Consider the following 23,526-nt stretch of genomic DNA (forward strand, 5'->3'; position numbering starts at 1 on the left):
TTAAAATTAGACGAGAGCGGAAATTAATTCGAGAAATTGCCGCTCCCAACAAGAAAAAACCTAGAGTTTATTCAATTATGTAGATGGTTATTTTTTTTGGAGCGGGATGCGAACATTTTTTACTGCTAATAACATAAAGAGTGGTTAGGGTATATGTAATTCGACATTTCTAATGCCAAAGAGCGATGGAGGCAAGGCGACCCTCGTACATGGGAAAATTATAATTTGGGCGATTTTATTGGCAGACTGAGAACTTTTCGCCTTACAATATAGTACATCTGGTTCCTAAAACTGCTCTGCGATATTCCTGTACGTCTCACAAGTTTTTGACCGGATATGGCATTTGAAACTAATCTACAAGATGAGCAAATTCCTACTGCGGAACTATTGTCACCTGCTATCAAATCCTTTTGGAAGAAAATTTGAAGTGTCGCATGAGAGGGAATTCTCAACACTTGCATCTATTTCGGCTGGAGCTCCGTATGGTGATGTCTTGGGACCATCGCCTGCATCTGCGGACGATTTGCCGACGACAAAGTTATCATAGCAAGCGATATATCTCTGCCTCATGTTGAAGAAAAAGCACAAGTGGCAGTCAATAAGATCTACAACTGGACTAGAGCCTGGAAAATACAGTTAATTAATCTAAATCTGTCCATGATAAATTGACAAAAATCTAATTATATCTCTTAACGGTGACCGATTTTTTATGCAGAATCAGCATTAATTTAGATAGTAGGCTGAATTGTAAACATCATGTTGGAAAAAAAGCAGAGCAGATTAGACTCAAAATCAAATAACTGTACTGGTTGGTCGGAAAATACTTCCAACTTAACCTAAAACCAAAGAGATTGGTTCATCAGTCAATCATAAATCCAATTTAGGCCTATGGGGTGCAAATATTGGGTTGCATTAAAACATCAAACCAAATAATAATCTAACGCTGTGAAAACAAAGTTCTACGACTAATTACCAATTCTTATCGCTAAGTAATCAACGAAGAACTGCACGATATCCTCGAAATCAAATGGATTTACGAAGTTTTCCAAGATTTCGCCTTAAAACATGAAATAACAGATCAATTGAAAAGTCCCCGGCCTGAAACATAGATGGCGCTACTAGAATTACTAAAATCTATAAGCTTTTTAGTTAGCCCTAACCCTTAAAAGTTGCGTGTATAAATTTGACAGCTGTCGGATGATTAGTTTGTGAATTATAGCATTTTGAGTGAAGCAACTTTTGTTATTGTAATTCATAAAAAGGAATTTCTCGTGTTGATAAAATATTGCTTTTTGAAGGGAAAAAATACAGTTAAAGCAAAAAATTGGCTTGACATCCAGTTTCGGGACCCTGCCCCAAGGAAATCAACCATCAAGGATTGGTATGCTAATTTTAGACGTGGTGAAATGAGCACCGAAGACGGTGAACGCAAACGCCAAAAGAGGTTGTTACTGATGAAAACATTTAAAAGATCCTCAAAATGATTTTGAATGACCGTAAATTGTAATTGAATGAAATAGCAGACATTCTAAAGATATCAATTGAACGTGTACATCATATCATTCACGAATATTTGGGTATGAGAAAACTCTATGCAAAGTGGGTGCCGCGCGAACTCATTTTTGACCAAATACAATGACGAGTTGATGATTCGGAGCAGCTTTTGAAGATGATTAAGCGTAATAAACCCGAGTTCTTGCGTGGATATGTGACAATGAATGAAACATGGCTCCATCATTTCACTCCGAAGTCCAATTGAGAGTCATTCGAGTGGACTGCACACGATGAACCTGATCCAAAGTGTGGGAAAACGCAACCGTCGGCTGGCAAGATTATGGCGTCTGTATTTTGGGATGCGCATGGAATAATTTTCATTGACTATCTTGAAAAAGGAAGGACCATCAACAGCGGCTATTACATAGTGTTATTGGACCGTTTGAAGGACGAAATCGCCGAAAAACGGCCGCATTTGGAGAAAAAGAAAGTGCTGCTTTACCAAGACAATACACCGTATCGCAAGCCAGTGAAAACGATGGCAAAAATCTATGAACTGGGCTTCAAATTGCTTCCTCATCCACCGCATTCTCCAGATCTGGCCCCCGGCGACTATTTCCTGTTCTCAGATCTCAAAAGAATGCTCGCTGGGAAGAAATTTTCGTCGAATGAAGAGGTGATCGCCGAAACGGAGGCCTGTTTTGAAGTAAAGGATAAATCGTACTACAAAAATGGCATCGAAAAGTTGGAGGTTCACTATAATCAGTGTAGCACCCTTGAAGGAAGCTGTGTTGAATAAAAAGCAAATTTTGCCATATAAATGTGTTTTACTATGGTAGGTCGGGGACTTTTCAATTGACCTGTTAAGGTTGCAAAATCACAGTAACGTGGATTCAATACAACTAACAATAGGCAGGAAATCAGAAGATTGAATCAATCCAAACCACACGAACTAATATAGTGTATAATGCACCTATGCACACAGCCAAAAATTTCAGTATTGGTTTAAGAAGCATCAAAATATCATCAAAGAATTTTTCTGGCTAGTATAATCGCCAGACCTCAACATGATTGAACCGTTTCAACATCACTGAAGCAATTGGTGGATGTTTTGGCACAAGAATGGCATAACATCCATTGGAAACTGTTGGTGTGTTGGTTAATAAACAAATATTGCATATATGTCAGGTGTTCATCTGATGTTGTCCATCCCCTCGGTATAAAAAAGTAAATTTAGCCAAAAAGAGCCCCAAATATACCCCAAAATGGACCCAAAATTAGTGAGGACAATGATTATAGAAATTTAAACATCTCGAACTAATGAGAATCCATTAAAATTAACCCATCGTCTTGGTAACGTGTTACTTTAAGATTTTTTTTGTTAGTCGTAAACATACTTGTAAAACTATAAAAAAAAGATGCATTTAATTGAAACCTTGACGGTACTTCAATATTATATAAACAAGCAGCAAAAAACAACAGCAAATTACACGGCGTGTATTTATCTTTTGCGCGCATCCATGCAGTGGGATATAAGATGATTTGTAGTAAACAAATTTCAATTATCTCACCAGAGGCTATTAAACGTACAAATGTCAAATCGCGCGCGAGAGAGAGATTGTTCGCGACCATAAAATATGCGTTGCGTATGGAAATTGGATATTTGGCATTGATGCGTTTATTGTGTATCGATTTTTTAAGTAATTGTCTTACCACCCACCGTCTTCAATGTCTTCGGGCTGCCAATTCCGAACGAGTGGTATTTTTAAACCGACGTGTTCGAAGGTCTTTCGAAATGCAACAGGAAAAGTTTAGTATACGGGGGTTGTTTTTTATATTTCGGGATTTAACCAATAGTGAAATTTCTGTTATAAATATTGATCTTTTTAATTGCGAATGTAGCTGACTGGTCTAATAGTTGACCAAATATTAAATCCCAACCAATATCATATATATGTCATGGGTATGTATAGAGTAGTACATACATATCTCTGTTGTCAATATTTTCCATGACCATTTGACATACATATAGTTGAATTTTGTTGGTACAGCGTTGGATATATTTCTTTAGTATCCATATATTTGTGGGTTTATTGTTATAAGCCTTTGGTGCCAATTTTGCGTTATTTATATATATTTAGTAGTTGGTTTATATACATTTTGCTCTGTTTTGTTTTTGTTCTTGTATAGTAAGCATGATATAAATTTTCATACTACAGCACAATTTAAAAGGAATCAATATCTAAATAACACAGTGTTTGATGTATTGAAATTTTGATAGTGAAGATTAGTTTTTCTTTGTTGCTTTGCTTCATTATTGCAAATTTAACTATTTATGAATATACTCTTAAGATGACTTTTCGAAATTTAAATTATTTTCGGAGATATAGCTGTGCTAGTGTCGCTGTTTTAGTACAGTCTATTCAAAGTTTCTTTATACACACGTCATTAAGATTTTTTATGTTTTGCCTGACGCAATTTGTAAATTCGTTTCAGACCATATTTCCTTTTTCATTTTATTCTAGTTAAAAAGAGACACACTGCTGTCTGATTAGTTCGAACACGTAAACGAATGAGCCTGTCAAAGTCGTCCGGTTGTCAGACGTATGCAAAATTCTTGAAAGCAATAGTGATAAGAGGTTATAACTCTAACTGTAAACTATTGTGGCTGTATAATTAACTGTAGTTTTTAGATATACTATAACGTTAAAATAAATTATATTTCATGATATTTTTGTTCAATTATTTTATTTAGATTAGAATTTTGTTGTATATCAAAGCTCAACTGAACTAAAACTCAGAGTTGATGCGGCAACATTGCGACGTTTTGACGTCACAAATTTAAATGACGTATGTACAAAATAACGTTGAATAAACTATAGCTACCTCTTCGTCAATAAGCTCTTTCCTTCAAAAGTGATTACATTGCGGAATAAAAGTTATTTTCACGAAACCCTAAAGGAACATAAAAAAGTAAAAAGACAGATTATTGTCCCGCGCAACTAATGTACATTTTTAAGCGTCGTACGCCACTGTACTTACCTGGGGCTTCTCCGTCGTAATATAAGTTAGGAATTAGCAAAGTTTGAGCATCGACGATGACGACGTTGTCGGAGGATATTGAATGGACTCCTTTGAGGGCGTCGATTTTCTGCGGCCGCGGAAAGTCGAAATTTCGGGGAATTTTCACGTCGCCAAAGCTTACCTGGGGGAAAAGCGAGAATTATTAAAATTTGACGGGCCATTTTTGCCGGGTCGATTAGGTTTCCGGGGTTGGGGAGAAAGGGGGGGGGGGGGTGGTCGGTGCGTTATGAGACGGCGGTGGGTCGGGCGGTTTGAGGAACATATTTGACGAGTCGGTGGAATAAAGGACGTTACGGGGGGTTCTTAGGGTCTACAGTTAAAATTATCCTTCGAACAATAGACGGAGTTGGATATCTGGTGCTGATTTTTTGGTTCGCTTCCTTAAAATATATGTTTTCGTTTTCTATTTTTCTTGTATATTGCAACTAGTTATTCACTAACAGGTCAATAGAAAATTCCCCGGCCTGACACGTAGATGGCGCTACTAGAATTAAATCCACCTGTTTTTTAGTTAGCCCTAAAAAGATGCTTGTATAAATTTGACAGCTGTCGTATCATTAGTTTGTAAATTATAGCATTTTGAGTGAAGCAACTTTTGCTATTGTGAAAAAATGGATAAAAAGGAATTTCGCGTGTTGATAACATATTGCTTTTTGAAGGGAAAAAATACAGTTGAAGCAAAAAATTGACGGTGAACGCAGTGGACGCCCAAAAGAGGTTGTTACAGAATGATTTTGAATGACCGTAAATTGAAATTGAATGAAATAGTAGACACTCTAAATATATCAACTGAACGTGCACATTACATCATTCACGAATATTTGGGTATGAAAAAGTTCTGTGCAAATTACAAAATCAACGACGAGTTGATTATTCGGAACAGAGTTTGAAGATGATCAAGCGTAATAAACCTGAGTTTTTGTGTCGATATGTGACAATGAATGAAAGATGGCTTCATCATTTTACTCCGAAGTTCAATCGACAATCATCCGAGTGGATTGAACACGATGAACCCACTCTAAAGCGTGGGAAAATGTAACAGTCGGCTGGCAAGTTTATGGCGTCTGTATTTTGGGATGCGTATGGAATAATTTTCATTGACTACCTTAAAAAAGGAAGGACCATCAACAGCGACAATTGCATAGCGTTATTGGAACGTTTGAAGGATGAAATCACTGAAAACGGCTGCATTTGGAGAAAAAGAAAGTGCTGTTTCATCAAGACAATGCACTGTGTGACAAGTCAGTAAAACGATGGCAAAAATCCATGAATTGGGCTTGGAATTGCTTCCTCATGCATCGTATTCTCCAGATCTGGCCCCAGCGACTAATTTCTGTTCTCAGATCTCAAAAGAATGCTCGCTGGGAAGAAATTTTCGTAGAATGAAGAGGTATTTACTATGGTAGGCCGAGGACTTTTCATTTGACGTGTTACTTGAGACCCTTTTTAAAATATGTAATTATTTTTTGGAAATTGTTCTTGAGGGCCAAGTAATATAATATCAGTTCCACAACTTTATTTAGTCCAAGCTTCAAATTGACACTGGTATTGCAATAAAACAATGGCGTATAGGTTTTCTTTTAGCAACAGTAGTTCGTTTCAGTACATCCAAAAGGTACATCTTGTTTTACTTCTTGTACTTCTTCGTGTAATTTACGATCGGTTATCAGTTATTTTTAATGCTCTTGAAGCATTAATTTAAATCATTTCGCTTTATCTCGGGTTCTTATATAACCAATCAACCAACTTATTGTGATAAAGCATTTATGACTAAAGGAGATTAAAACATATTTCAAATTTAATTCTTTGGGAGACTGTTTTATACTAATGGGCAGCAGCAGCTCAAGCAGAATCAGCTAAATGCCTTGGAATCCATCTTGGCGGTAGATTAAATTGGAAGTATCACGTTAGATAAAAAGCAAAACACATTAGAACCAAAATAAAACAACTATACTGGTTAGTCGGAAGATACTCCCAACTTGATCTAAAATCAAAGAGGTTGATCTATAATACAATTATAAAGCCAATTTGGACCTACGGGGTGCAAATATGGGGTTGCACTAAAAATTCAAATCAACTAGTCATCCAACGCTGTCAAAACAAGGTTCTTCGATTGATTACCAATGCCTATCGCTATGTAACCAATAAAGAACTGCACGATGATCTGAAGATTACTTAATCATATTAACGTGGAAGCTATACAACTGTTGGAGAGCGCGCAGGATGTCAGGAGATTGAAGCGAACCAAACCATACGAACTTATATAAAGTGTATACATTTAGTGTAAACTGTAGCTATAAGTTAATAATTAATAAATAATTATAATTTTATAGTTGGGGAATACATACTGATGTATTTTCTCTCACTCGTCTTGCTTGTTAATTAATCCAAGTACATAGGAAAAGTAGTAATAATTTAATTGTAAATTAAGATTGTACTAAGCCTATCTAATAAAGATGTTGTAAAGAAATTCACTTTGAGCAATTATTTTGTATTGAAAGATTTATATATAAAAGTATTTCTTTGAATGAAAGAGATTGAGATTTTCATTCATTTAAAGTAAAATTTCGACAATACCAAATAATACATTCCTTTTTAACTTTAGCATAATACTACACAAAGGATTCATCTAATCCGAAAAAAAACGTTATATAATCGTGGCATATTTTTAGTGTATCAACGCCACTTACTCGAAATAGAATTCCAATAAAAAAAGTTAGTTAACAGAAAGAAAAACAAAGAAACGGTCGACCAGAAACATCTAGTTAGCCTTGATCAAAAGGCTGCGGCTGAACAACAGGTAACCGTTGTAAAGTTGAATATTCATTTGATGCATTCACTTCCTCGGTCCGATGAGGAATAACCGTTAGTGGTTATAAGATATTAGATGTTGTTAATTGTTGGCGATGATGCAACGCTGGTTCTGTCAGGGGAGGTCAGGAAGTGCAAGGTTGAATTTCTTTTGTCGTTTTGATTTTTCGTGATGTTTTGAAAGCTTTTTCTGGTTGTTTTATTAATCTGTGTTATTTATGGGTGTATTATCGTTTAGTTTGTGATTTTGTCATAAATCTTATGTTGAATTCGTTGAATAATAATATTAAGAATTTTGGATAAATGATAATGAAGTAACAATGTGACAATATTGTAATATGGATGAGAGCTAGGAGCTAGTCTAGCGAAGAATAATAATAGCTCAATATTTTTCGAAAAAGAAGGTGATACCATTCAGCACAACATCATCACAAGGGGGTCTCGCCCAAATAACACAGCAAAGAAGAATGAAAAATGCAACGGAGGATAGAATAACAAGCATAATACTAAAATAATTTCAAGATATCATCTAATTTAATTTCATCATTTAATTTGTCACCAAAATTGGGGAAAAGAATGGCGAGAAATATTGAAGCATCAGAATGAATTGGTGCATCCAATTTCACATTCAGACACCTATTGAAGCCCAACTTTTTGAATTCCAGTAGTAAATGAATATCACAGAGATTAAAAAAAGGTACCTAATGGATCATAACAAGAAGGTCTTTCTAAACAGGAAGATATAGAAGCAATGACTTTGCAATCATTCGTTCAAATGCTTTATTTGAGTTCGAATGTATGAATATAATAGCAGTAAATGACAATTACATAGAAGAAGGAAATATTTAGATGTAAAACATATAACATATATATGATGATATTCTAAATATTAATTTTTCCAACAAGAAGGTAGAAATTATAACATTACTAGTACAGAAAAATAATCTTCTATAATTTGTGTTAAGAGATGTTTCAGGAGTGACATAAAAAAGACAACGTTGTAATTCGACTACCATATGATTCCTCTTGTACTATGATTTGAATTCGATTGAATTTTTAAGAAGAAGAAGTTTGTAGAAGTTCAGTGAATTCATTGAAATGATACATGTAAAAACAATGGATAGGTTCGTTTCAAGTTCATCTTCAATGCTGGCACTAGCCATTCATTGGGGATGATTCACATAAAGGATGCCCAAAAGAGCCAAAAATTATAGTAAACCTACATAATATGGTATTGAAAAATTATTGATTGAGTTAAGGAGATTTAGGAAAAGCTGCAGAAGAATTTAGAGATATTTTAAAAGGGATTCTGTGTCTGTAAGGGGTATGATGAATTTTAGAACGATAAGATGCAAAAAAATCTTCTCAAACTTCAAAGATGTATCGTCAAGTGATGAATGGAAATTTGAATAAGCAGTTTTTCAGACTTCTTACAAAGTACAGCAATGACTATTGAAAAAAATTGTTTTAGGTGAGAACCTGAAATATCAAATGATGATGACATATGTTTTATGCTGTCTAATATAGAGAGAAAAAACCTAGTACCAACACATTAGTTTGGGTTTATTAACAAGCTTTCAATAATTGACCAGGTCCACAGAATAACAGATGTTACTGAAAAAGCCTACGAAAGTATGCTCAGCTATATTCTTAAATGTTGCACAAGCCTTCCATAAGGTTTGGCATGAAAACCTATTTCATAAAATACAGAAAATGTTACCAAAACAATACACCGAACTATTAAAATCGTACATTACAACTAGAATATATAGAGTCCAACAAGAAGAAGCTTATTCTGTATAAACAGACCGTAGACCGTAAAAGCACCAATAACATTAAATAATACTATCATTCCATATAGCAAAAAACGCTAAATATCTCGGAATGAATCTTGATGCAAAACTTCACTGGAAGGAACATATAAAGAAGAAAAGAAAAGAACTGAAATTGAAATATTGGAAAATGTACTGGCTAATTGGAAGAAAATCACAATTATCAGTACATAATAAATTACTATATATAAACAAATACTGAAACCTATATGGACACGGAGTTCAATTATGGGGATGCTCTGCAAAGAGTAACATTAATAAAATACAAATGTTTCAGAACAAAGTCCTAAGAGGTATTGTTGGTGCACCCAAATACTATAGGACTGATTACCTACATCGAGACCTTCAGATACCCACAGGCAGTCAAGAAATCAAGAGAATTGCAAGGGGGCATGAGGAAAGACTCCATTCTCATGAGAATATTGAAATACTGAAACTTTTGGATACCACCAAACCATCTGAGCTTGTGTAGTGACATGGATAAAGATTATTTTACCAGAGACTGAGATAGGGCCGATGGGTCCTCCTAGTTATATACCTAGATTTAAGTTATAATAAAGACAAATTGTAGGTTAGTCGGAAACGACTAGTAATAATATAATAATTAAATAATAATTTAAAAAATGCTGTCTAGTAATGTTATCTATTGAATAATGTTAATAAAATGCTGTTTGCAATGTGAATAATAAATGCACTACCGTAATTATACCATAAAAATTGTTATAAAAACAGGAATGACATTCTTCAACTGTTACTTACGTCAAAGTCCTCGCACCAGACGTAAAATATCTTGATGTTGTTTAATGTCTTGCCCTCGGGGAGTGTCAGGGTGATGCCTTCTTTCCTATAACGTCTTATAACTTCACCGTTGTTATTTTCGTCCCTCAATCTGAAGCCTCTGCTGTCCGCTGCTTTATACGTGCTGGCATAAAAATATGCTCCTGCAAGAAAAAAAGCAGTTGATGACAATGTTAAGGGGCGTTAATTTTTCATAATGCTGCAAGCCGGATGCTTCTCTTCCTTATTTTGTTTGGAAGTCGTTTTTTTTTATTGAAATATTTAAAATAGTGACGGAATTAATAGATCTGGTTTGTGTTTTATGTTTTTTTTATAATCGTTTATTTATATAAACTCTATCTATATAAAATAATTAAAATTATATATTCATATATTATTATTATTATTATATATTTATACAGTTATACTGGAAAGTTATTGCCGGTCATATAAACGGAAAAATTCATTTATTTCAAGTATTGGCCATTTTATTCTATAATTCTTGGCCGTTTTTGAGGAAATTTATGGATGCTATCATAAAAAAAGCTGTTTGTCCTTTGACCAAAATTATTCATCGAGTCATTTTCTAACATCTTCTAAACTGTCGAAGGTTTGCTCTGTAAACGCACATTCCATCGATGCAAAATGGCATGATGATAGTCGAACGGGGCATGGTTTGGAGAGTACGTCGGGTGCGATATGTGCCATCCAAGTGCTTTAAACTCTTCCTTGATCGGTTTTGCTCTATTAGGCGGCGCATTATCGTGTTGCAAAAATCACTTTACTGTGTCTTTGGGTCCATTCTGGACGTTTTTCGATTTCAATTGATGTGGTACCCATCTTTCCATCTTTCGGAGTTTGATAGCTGATCGTTTTCTTTGGCCTCATTTAACGCTTATGCCAATAATTTTTGAGTTTGAGTTGGATCGTCCTCCAATAACTCTTCGCAGTTTCACATGTTCGTACTTCTTTGTTCTTCTGGAACTTTTTTTGACTTGCCTATCGAAATCAATACTTTTGAATCTTCGAAACCACGCCTCACACGTTTTTAAGGTTAAAGCATCTTTTCTTTTGATTAATGCGTGCTGCAAATGTATGTTTTTAGGCATTTTTAACATTTTCAAAGTGGTGTAAACCTATGACTGTGTTATTTTCGCAAAATATAACACGTATAGCTTTAAAGCTTGTGTCAAATCATAACATTGCATTCTTAAGCTTAGCGACATCTGTTAGAAAAACCGATAATGACTGATAACATTTTCAAAAATCGATCAAAACTATAAAATTCTGACAAAAATTAGTTCAATTAATCTTAGCGCATACTTTGGTTAGCACAGTATTTGTTAAAGAACGTTTTTTCTTTTGATTAAATGTAATAAGTAATGCGTGCTGCAAATGCACGTTTTTAGGCATTTTTGACATTTTCAAAGTGGTATAAACCTATGACTGTGTTATTTTCGCAAAATATAACACGTATAGCTTTAAAGCTTGTGTCAAATCATAACATTGCATTCTTAAGCTTAGCGACATCTGTTAGAAAAACCGATAATGACTGGTAACATTTTCAAAAATCGATCAAAAGTATAAAATTCTGACAAAAATTAGTTCAATTAATCTTAGCGCATACTTTGGTTAACACAGTATTTGTTAAAGAACTTTAATTTAATCATCTAAAACAAAATTATTCACATCTCAAAGGTAATAAAATAAAAACCAATAAAAAATTTGCTACCACACAAAATCCAACGCCTAATGCCTAATATGACGTGTCTCCCCCTGTTTGTCGCTGTTCTGCGACCAAGCATCAGCGTTAATTCTTTGACCCATTTGCTAGAGCAAGGTTTACCACACTCACGGAGGCATTTCGAATAGGGGGGCTGTCCTTTGCCTGCAAATGGACTGGAAATTAATAAAATAACGCAGCCCGGTATATACGACCAGACAAACGACTCGTTTGACGTAAACATTTTGTTCGTTCGTAGGTCTATTGATTTTTCCCTTTCACTGTCTCCGTTATATATTCAGTTTCTGTCAGCAATCGTAGTTTGACACAGACAAAGATACCGATTGTACAAATATATGCAGATTTGTCGTAATATTATAGTACATTATTAAAAAACCTATTTACTAGATTGTTCAAAGATAATTCAAAGATTTTCATGATTAAAAAAACATAAAATACCACTCAGAAGATAATATTTTTGCCTGAAGAAAATCGTGTTCCATGAAAGAGTTTGTTGAGGTTTGAGAATAGTTAGAAATCAAAAGGCACACAGTGCGTACTTTACTATGTCTTATTAATTCGAAATATTACATTACACAATTTATAACACCCTTTTGTATGATAAATTTATATCATATTTAACAATTTTGTGGTCCATTGCTGAAGATTGGTTCGAATCAGAGCCGAAGAGTTGACCTTTCACTCATTAGTCCTTTGTTTTAGTTGATGGCCTATTCAACTTCCAGCTATGATGATAAAACAGAGCAGAAAATAGGTTTATTTCTGTTTATAGTTGCACTTATACAGTATATTCATCCCGCTGGCTCATTTTCCAAGTTAACTATGTTATATATAATTATAAAGAAAGTGAGCAAAAAAAACTTTGTGGGTTATCTTTATTTGTCATTTCGTAAACCAAAGATAAAAAAGTATTTGAAAAATCCCTGTTAAAAAGTTTAAAGCCTATCACAGATCACATATCTAATACCTGCATATCAGTTTAGTTTTATGAGCAAACATTCAATAATTGATCAGCTAAAAGAAATTACAGATATTATTGAAAAAATGAATAACAATCAACAACAATAATAGAGATTACAATGGTCTGCATCAAATGGTTGGTTGATTAATGAACTATAGTCAGACAAGCTGACTGGGCAATAATAATTTTTCATCATGTTACATTCTCCAAAATAGCAGCTTAATAAAAAAATATCTTTTCATCTAGCGTATATAGCTGTATATATTAGCAAGCGGCGACAAAATTACATAAAATTAAATAAAATTAAATAGAAGAAAGAAATATTTAGATGTAAAACATTGTGAGCTACGCTGTAGGAGATGGTGCTATTCTAAACTTTAATTTTTCCAAGAATAAGGTAGTAACTATGACATTACTATTACAGAAAAATAATCTTCTATAGTTAGTGTTAAGGGATGTTTCAGGAGTGACTCACAAAAGACAACGTTGTGGTGCAATGCTACCATATGATTCCTCCTGTACTATGATTCCTATGAACTAGGTTTCTTCAGTATTTTCAGAATTTTTAGGAAGAAGAAGGCTGTGGGAATCCATATTGAAATGATACATTTAAAAATATGTAAAATCGTATAGTGTTTCTTGTTCATTTTCAAGTAGTCTCCTAATAACAACTCGGGCACTGCTAGTGTTTGGCATTACAATGGTCTGCGCTAAACTGTTGGGGTACAAACTGACTGGGGTTATAAAACAAGGAGCCCCCCACACCCCAAATCTCAAGATTATCATAATTCTTCATCATGCCACATTACCCAAAACAGCAGCTTAATAAAATAAAATCTCATCAAGCATATTTTCCTATCCGATTCCAGTATCATCATAAAACCGATGAGATCGACATAGCACACCGCAAGAAGGTAGCGGAATGACAAAAAACTGGTTATAAAAGCCCCTCTATATCGGTTTATCGGCGCCAAAGCCCAAGGAGCGCGGAGGCGGCAAGATAAAAGGGGAAACTGATAATTCCATCTCGATATTAATTCCGGAACAGAAAAAAAGGGAGTGAGAACAAAAGGAAAAGGGAAATCGTCATCAAAATTTAATGACCATCGAAGTGTAAGTGTAAATGGGCACTTTGCCGTATCGAGAATTACGCGATAATTTTATTTCTCGATCTTGCCCTTTCGGGGAACATCAATATTTACGTTCGAATATACTTTTTTCCTTTCGGCAAAGGAAGCGGGAGCCTTGCAGGTCGAAATTGAAAAAGTTTGTCGGGTTTTTCTCTCTCTCTTCTGGTTCTCTAATTTCTCCCAGTTCGTTTATTGACCAAATTCTTAATATTTAAAGGGTGAGGGGGAGCTTGGAGGTAGAGATCCAATTTAAACTCGAGAACATGTCACCATAGTAAAGTGGAAAACTCTTAGACATTTTATTTTGATTCTATCTAAACTTATATGACGTTTTATTGGCTATAAAACTGCTTGTAAAAGTATCTGTGTCTTTAAATGTTAAGACGGCGTAGAAACAAAGTATGTATAAGATATAAATATATATATATATATATATATATATATATATATATATATATATATATATATATATAAATATAAACGTTTTTTCTTTTTATTTCTTTGCAGTGGAGAAACCCAATTACGAACTTTTCATGATTTTATTGACGTATTCTCACCTTTTATTAACATTTCTTGGAGAAAAACTCAATCGATTTATCTTTGTAAGCCAGTTCTACACCATTACGAGATTTTTGCACAAAATCGGTACAAATGGTAGTAGAGTAGGGCATGCTCCGGACTATACGGCTGTTACGTTAAAACTTCTGAGCCAATTTCTATTATATTTTTTGTCTTTATGGAAGACCATCTCTATTTTTCAAGCGTGTATTGTATGATTTTAACCACCTTTGCCATTGTAAAAAAATTCTCATTTTTTTGAACATTAATCCAAAGATGGCTATGATTTAATAATGGGACATATGCTAAAAAAATCACCAATAGAGGCATTACACTTACTAACATGATTGGTGTAACTCTTCGATTAAAACATATCTCAGTTGTTTGGAAAATGGCTGAAGTTATTATAATTCCGGTATCTGGAAATCTACCAAATCAAGTAAAATATTATCTACTAATTTTACTGCCACAAGTTTTATACAAAGTATTTGAGGTACTTCTGTTAATAATATAATCTGTTAAACTAATACTTGCACACAATATTGGTTTTATGAGCAAACATTCAACAATTGGCCAGATACGTAAAATGAAAGACATTATTGAAAAATTCTGCGAAGAGAAAAAGTTTGCTCAGCTTTATTCCGGAACCTAGAACAAGCCTTCCATAAAGTCTATCACATAAGATATTCACAAACTAAAATTCCTTCTTAAACTCTTACATCTTAGCCGAAATGTTTTGAGTTAAACAATAAGAGGCTTAGTTAATAATGTAAGACTAAATCAGCGACTATTGAACTCACCTACAACCAAACTACAACACATATCCCATGCAGTAACATGACTAACTACAGACAGATTTGGAATCGTGATACAAAACTTCGTTGGAAGGGGTATATAAAAAGGATACGAAAACAACTCGAGTGCCAATACAAAAAAATGTGTTGGTTATTTGAAAGAAAATCTTAATTAACCGTACATAATAGTTACTCTATAAGTAAATATTAAAATCTGTTTGGACCTATGGAACTTCAAAATGTATCAACATAATAAAAGTATTTCAAAATAAAGTCCTGATAAGTATTGTGGATGCATCCAGAGATTATAGGAATAATTAGTTATACCAACATCTTTTGATTTCAACTAGAGACTCATAGTGAACATTAAAGGATTCGCAACAAAACTTGAGGACTTCACTCCCATGTTAACACTGATGTGCTGCAAATAATACTGTTGGGTAACACTGAACTAGGACTCAGACTCCAGAAAACCAAACGGTGTGATCTTGTGTCAGTACCCATCAGTATGTGCACTACATTGTAAAAACACTGAAAGTGTTACTAACTTGTATTTTATTAATCATTAAATAAGAATCAGTTACACTCCCTAGTTAACTACTTAGATTTAAGTCAATATAGAGGCAAGTTTTAAGTTAGTCGGCAATGACTAGTAATAATATATTAATAAATAATAATAATAGTGTCCAGAAAAACACGTTTAAAATTTCGTTTTTAAAAGCCGCGTCACTAAAATAGCAATAACTCCGAAGATATTCTAAATTTTGAGAGATCCTCTTGAGGGCATATTACTAAAGGGTTATAAATTGAAAATATGAAAGAAAATCTATCCTTTAACTACCTTAATATCGAAATATCTCTAGTTGTATTTTCCTTGTTTGAAAATTATTTAAAGTTTTTAGATAAATCCAGTTCATTTTACGTTATTTTGATGCAACTTGGGGTTGATATGTATCAGTATCATAAACCTAACCATCTCTTTGTCATGCATCCTCGCCCGTTTTCATTCCTCGACTTTTTTTAACGATTTTTATTCAACCCCAACAGTTTCCCTATCTCTGTCGACTGTCGATGTTGTCCTTGGACGCGTTCTCTGAAATTTCCACCAAAGGATTTCTTTAATTAAATCGTTTTTCTTTTTTGTTCCTTGCCATTTCACATCATAAATTCACGAAACTTTTTAATGGGACCCGAGAGGTCGGGAGGAAACGTCCACTTTAATCGATGGGTTTTTGTTCGCGAGATTATTCATATTTTCTTTGTTAATTAGCGCCGATTTGGCAGTTGATGTAGATGCGATGGGCGTAAAGATGTTAATAAGTGTAGTAGAGAGTTTGAATGGCAATATTGCGGCGGATATCCAGGCGATTTACTGACACTCACTGACTTATCTCTGGATCTCCAAAACTATACTCCTGATCCGATTTTAAATCAGATATAGTTACTTTTTTCGTCGCAATGTTGCCGTTTAACTCTGAGTTTTAGTTCAGTTTGGCTTTGACATACAATAAAATCTAATCTAAATAAAATAATAGAACAAAAATGTTATCAAATATAATTTAATTTTTACATTATAGTACATATAAAAACTATAGTTAATTATACAGCAACAATAGTTTATAGGTTAGTGTTATAGCCTCTTATCTCTATTGCTTTCAAGAATTACTCAAGAATAAGAATTTCAAGCTTACGTCTGCCAACCGGACGACTTTGACAGGCTCATTCGTTTACGTGTTTTGTTCGAACAGAATTCAGATAGGATTGTGTCTCTTTTTAACTATAATAAAATGAGAAGGAAAATATTTTTTGATTCTAAAACGAATGCGATAGGCAATACATTAAACATCTTGATGGCGTATGTGCAAAAAAACTTTGAATAGACTTTATATATATATATATATATATATATATATATATATATATATATCTATAGTCTATTTCAGAAATTCCTGGGATTAATAGAATTAATAGAATATAACTGCCGAAAATGGTATGGTAGGGCGTGAAAGATTTTTGTGCACAGATATGATTGTAATTGTTCGGAATTAAACATAAACATTAGGTTATGAGGATAGAATAAATACTAACTGTTTTGTAGACATGGTAAGTACATTAGGCAGAATTGATTGATTAATTTTATCAAGAAACGTGTACACAATTAGCAGCAGAAGAAATAAAAAATACAGTTATATCAAGATGACTTGATAAGTAAATACACCATCAAAGGAAACAAGAACTAAACGTAAAAAGGTAAATATGCTCTCGAATGAAAGTAAAATACATTATTTTGATATATAATTGTTAATTAGGTGAACTAGGCTTCCAAGGGGATGCCATTACATAAAAAATGTGCCTGGAACTCTACCTCATGAGTGGTGTGAAAAAAAGTTCAATGTAAATATAATAAAACCACTCTAATCTACAGACTATTATACTTGTGTTCTTAGTTTTAGTTTTAAAGCCTTCGATAATAAAAGCATTAGATGTACCTATAATGTTAAAATGAACTAAATATGTTTGATAATCTTTTGGTTCAATTATTTTATTTAAATTAGAATTTTTTTGTATGTCAAAGGCAAACTGAACTAAAACTCATAGGTGACGCGGCAACAATGCAACGTTTTGACGGCACAAATTTAGATGGCGTATATACAAAATAACTGTGAATAGACTATATATATAATATGTATATATAAATAAATATATATATATATATATATATATATATATATATATATATATATATATATATATATATATATATGTCCCTTATTTTGAAAAAAATACCGGCATATGTGTTTTATGAGCAGAAATGTTACTACACGACCAATAATGTATTTTTTTTTCTTTCCTTTTCAAATATAGGTTTATAATTTCAATAGCTATTAGATTATAATTCAATGTTTCAGGTAACATTTATGTGTTAGTTACAACAGTTTCTTAACGCTTAATAAGTAGAAAATATATTTCTTTTAAACAGATTTTTTTTACTTAAGCCAGTAAACATATTTTATGGGCAAATTGTAGAAAACATCGGAGATTTGTGTAAAGATGTAAAGATAACTAGTTACGGCAGGAAATTGAGACCAGAGCAGATCTGGACGTCCCAAATCTACAATAGAGCATGAAGATAAGTTTGTTGTAATGTTATCGAAACGTTTAAATACACCTAAAATCATCGCTGCTTATAAAGCACAAGAAAAGTCAGTCCCAATTACAGTTTTAAAGATACTGCTTGAAAATACGGGAGTGCAGCCGCCCCAAGTTTTGTTTCCCACGAAAACAATGAACTTTAATATTCGTCAAAATTAAGTTCAGTCAAAGGGATTCCTAGAGTAAAAATGAAATGAAGAAATGTTGCAAATGTTGATATGGCCATCATAATCGCCAAGACTCTCCTATAGCGCTGAATTAGTAATGGGATGAACGTTATAGAAAAGTGAATAATCGAGCTCGAAACAGTGGTGGCGATACTTACAAAGTGAATGGAAGACACTGAATTCCGAATACTTAAATATGTTAACAAAAGAATGAATAAAATTTGTGAACAAGTAATTGACAAAAAGGGGGGACCATTTTGACAAGGTCAAAATATAAAGATACATCCATGTTTTGATTCAAAACATTAAAGATTTGAAATTAATAAATCATAATCTATAGTCAATTCAAAATAGCAGTGACACGATGTATCAATATGTGTCTGTCAAAAGTTGTAAATTCGTTTTACAGTCAGACAATATTATCTTTGTCATTTTGTTCTATTTAAAAAGAGATAGAATGCTGTTAGATAAGTTAGAAAATGTAACGGAATGAGTCTGCAAAAGTTGTACGTTTGCCAAACGTCTGAAAATTCTTCAAAATATTATAATTACGGGTTATAAACCGGAAAACGTTGTTCTAACGCTATCATAGGAAATCATGTTAAAGAATGAACTATTTCAAATTGTTACTCGGTAAATATAAATGAAATATTTAATTGAATTTTATGTAATTTTCTTTTTTAGAAAGAAGCCTGAGAAAAGATACATAATAGATCAGATTACTGAATGTTATGGCCACAGAGTATTACGATTTCTTCCCTATCACTGCATTTTTAATCCAATTGAGTTGATATGGGGTATTGCAAAGAATTATTACAACAGATATTCAGATCGAGGAGGATATTCAAACCAGAACTGTCTGGATTTATGGAAAGAGGCATTGTCGAAAATAACAGCTTCGATTTGTGTGAGCTCGATCAGACACATTGAAGAAAAAATTGACAAATGGTGGAATCTTGAGCAAGTTTTTAATAGATTGGAAATAAACAACTTGATTATTAACTTGACTAGTGTTTCTGGAAGTGACAGTGATTGAACAGTGACAGTGACAGCTTTATGAATGTTGATTTATGATTCAGTGCTGACGATTACCAAGACAGGGTGATGAAAGAGGAATCCACTAAAGGTCAGTATACAATTAATATATTTTAATTGTAGGAAATTATATTATAGAGTGTGAAAGCTTTATAATCATGTGTTATTGTTCAGAATATACATGACCGTTTGGTTAACCTCTATGATGAGAGTTATTTCTCTAACTAACTGTTTTGCAGATATGGTAAATGCATTAAGGAGATTAAATTTTAATTTAAATTTTTTTTATAAATTAAGTGATTTAATATAGTTTTATTAAGAAAGATGTATACAGGTAGTAAAAGGACAAACTAAAGAGAAATACAATAGTATCATAATGACTTTACAAGGATATATCGACATCGAAAGAAACAAGAACTAAGCGCAAAACATAAATATGCTCTCTAATGAAATGAAATACATTACTCAGATATACAATTATTAATTAAGTAAATTAGGCCTTCGGGGAATACTACTATATACAAAATCGCGCCTAAAACCCTACCGATACTAGTGTGGAAAATAGCTCAATGTATATATAATAAAACAACTCTAACCTATAAATTATTGTGACTTAAATTCTTCTATAATAAATGCATTTGATGTACTGTAATATTAAAGTAAATTATATTTAATAGAATATTTGTTCAATTATTTTATTTATATTGAAATTTTGTTATATGTCAGAGCCAAAATGTACTAAAACTCAGAGTTGTTGCGGCAATATTGCGACGTTTTGACATGCCTCCCGTGTCACTGCTATTTCGAATGGACTATATCTGTTTTCTTGTTGTTTTTTAATTACCTTGTTGTTTCCAAACTCTTGATCAGTATTGTATATTTATATAGATACCTATAATATTTATAAATTTTCTGTCCCTGTGTATCACTGAATGTGATATGTGATGATATGTGGATATATGGATATACGTATAAAGATTCAATTCATTCTTATTTGTGTTGAGAAACTTGGAATGTAGTTGATGAATTCATTTAAATTTTTTGACAAAATACAAGATGTTTTAGGAAATTCTTTCAATTGTAATGAAAACGAATATTTAAATGTGCTTTTAATGATCTCTAAATGTGGGTTTCTCCATTAATTCTTCTAATAAAAACATGGACAACGGCATTTCCTATTGCGAAAAATAAAATAATATTTATACTTTATTTAAACAGTTGGGACTTGTTTAATTTTTTAAGATAATTTTGAGGGAAATCTGACTTTCAACAAGACGTTCTATTCTATTCAGATTAACACATTATTTACGGAATACCGATTAGATAGATTGTGACAAATAATTTATACAAATATATGCGGTAAAAGTCGAAATTGCGACTTTTATTGGCAAAATTAACGTCCAATTAAACTAACGTGCATTGAACCGTCGAATTCCTATCTCATAACCGGGCATGTTTCTTTTGTTGCATACAAATCCGTTGCAAAATGTGAAAACGAAAAGATATCACTCGCGACTTGCGTTTGCCTTTGAATCAATTGTCATATCGAATTGATACGACGGCAGTAGTAGAATGAAAGTGAAAGTTCAGATAACATAAAAGAGCTTACTCAATAAGAGAATACATAATTAGATGAATGGAATAAATAAATGTACCGTTACTCTTACTTTGGCTTCGATTTTCTTTCAATTTCTGTCGCTGATCTACATTGTATTTACACGTTTTACTATTAGATTGGTAACAGCAGTAGGATTTTCGGTAAAATCAGATTTTTTAATTATTTTGAACGTTTTGTAATGGATAGCGTTTGTTGATAGTTTGTTTGTTGCTAAACGTATATATATATAGTCTATTCAAAGTTCTTTTAGTAATGCGTCATGGATATTTGTGACGTCGAAACATTGCAATGTTGCCGCATCAACTCTGAGTTTTAGTTCAGTTTGGCCTTGACATACAAAAAAATTTTAACCTAAATAAAATGATTGAACAAAAATGTTATCAAGTATAATTTATTTTAACATTATAGTATATCTAAAAAGTGCAGTTAATTATACAGCCACAATAATTTATAGGTAAGTGTTAAAACCTCTTATTGTTTTCAAGAATTTTGCATACGCCTGACAGCTGGTCGCCGACGGTGGTCAGATGTACGCTAAATTATTCAAAATATTAGTTATAAACTACAAGTTATAAACAGGCAAACATTATTTTAGCCCTTTGATTATTTTGATAAATGTTAAGTCGTTCCGTAATATATCATATCGTTTTGTTTGAAAATGCTGAAAACAATAGATATTGAGGGTCACAAACTGATTGCGGCTTTAACAAGTTATTTTGAAAAGAAACGAGATAATGGAGGCCCGTTTTGCCGGTAAATTTCATTTCTTCGGAGAGGTTTAATGGAACTTTCAGACATTACCTTAAGAATAATTCACTTTTTAATAACATAAAACATAATAAGACCAAGGAAGATACACTATTTGAATTTGTGTATCTTGATGAAACTTAAATATTTCAAAATGGTTCGTTGTGGCATACTTGGCAATACAGTAACAAAAAAGTGTAAAGACAATAAAAATTGATGGAAAAAGGTAAAAGTTACAATAGCGTTCAATTGGGTTTTGTTGGTTATTATATTTATTAATAGTTAATTGCTGATACTCCATTAAAAACTGTTCGGATATGTGGAAGGAAACATTTTCAACAATAACACTTTCGGTTTGGATGAACTCGATAAGACATACCGAAGAAGTAATTTATAAATGGTGGAATCGTGAACATGTTTCAGACCGATCAGAAATTAACAGTTTAGTGATTGAATTGGACAGTGAGTCAGAAAGTGAAAATGACTGAGGGAAACTTTCAGGGTATGTGATAATGCTGTGCAATGCTGGAAATTCCAGAGACAGAGTGATGAGAGTAGAAATAACTAAAGGTATGCACATAATTAATTGAATATAACTGTAGAAAATGGTATTGTAGGGCGTGGAAGATTTGTGTGCACAGATATGATTGTAATTGTTCAAAATTAAAAATGAGCATTAGGTTAGAACTTATGAGGAGAGAATGTAGATATGGTAAATGCATTAGACAGAATTCAATGATTAATTTTATGAAAATGGTGTACACAGATACTAGGAGAAGAAATAAAATATACAGTGATACCAAGATGACTTGACAAGTAAACACATCATCGAAGGAAACAAGAACTAAACGTAAAAAGTAAATATGCTTTCGAATGAAAGTAAAATACGTTTCTCAGATATACAATTGTTAATTAGATGAAGAAGGCCTCCAGGGGGATACCACTACATAAAAAAAGTGCCTAGAAACTCTACCCATGGGTGGTGTGGAAAAGATTCAATGTAAACAAAACCTAATCTACTATTTCATTATATTTCATAACATTTTGGTTCAATTATTTTGTTTAGATTAGAATTTTCTTGTATGTCAAAGACAAACTGAACTAAAACTCAGAGTTGATGCGACAACATTGCAATGTTTCGACGTCACAAATATCCATGACGCTTTACTAAAAAAACTTTGGCTATATATATAAGCATACTTGAAGTCAGTAAAGCTTCATATTGTGAAAGATAATTTATATTTTATTAAATGGATAGTTATGGAAAGCAGGGTAAAGCAAGCATCAATTATCAGTTTTTGAGTCATTGCATCCTCTCTGCAGCATGTGCAGTCATCCCGCTGGAACCATATATTCTTCAATTTGGTACATTTAATAATACTATTTGATAGCAAATACCTTTTGTACCCTATAGTCTTACAGGTACTTTATGTTTAGTGTTTCGGCTGAAGTTATCCTTTCTTCTGAAATATTTTTCTGATACATTCGTATCAGGTTTGTTTAGGTTGCCTGTTGTTCTTAATTCCCGTAGTCTCTTTACCTGTCTTGTATCATTTATGCGCTGTTGTGTTCCCAGCAACATCTTCCTCCAATGTCTCCTTTCTATCTACTCTTCCACTTA

At 32.9% G+C, this 23,526-nt stretch overlaps 1 protein-coding gene across 1 annotated transcript in view; it reads right to left on the minus strand.

Moving 5' to 3' along the window:
* The window catches only part of Skeletor (DM13 and DOMON_DOH domain-containing protein skeletor), a 65,887-nt gene that overhangs the window by 23,572 nt on the left and 18,789 nt on the right, over nt 1-23,526 (minus strand). The window contains exons 3-4 of the mRNA XM_076409215.1: nt 9,981-10,162; nt 4,537-4,699 (exon numbers count right to left, since the gene is read on the minus strand). Coding sequence (XP_076265330.1) covers nt 4,537-4,699; nt 9,981-10,162 — 345 coding nt within the window. The remainder of the gene's footprint in view (nt 1-4,536; nt 4,700-9,980; nt 10,163-23,526) is intronic.

This window comes from Rhynchophorus ferrugineus, unplaced genomic scaffold (assembly GCF_030347505.1).
Source record: "Rhynchophorus ferrugineus isolate W39M unplaced genomic scaffold, kcgeb_rfMv2 rfM7, whole genome shotgun sequence".
In the NCBI taxonomy this organism is placed as follows: Eukaryota; Metazoa; Arthropoda; class Insecta; order Coleoptera; family Curculionidae; genus Rhynchophorus; species Rhynchophorus ferrugineus.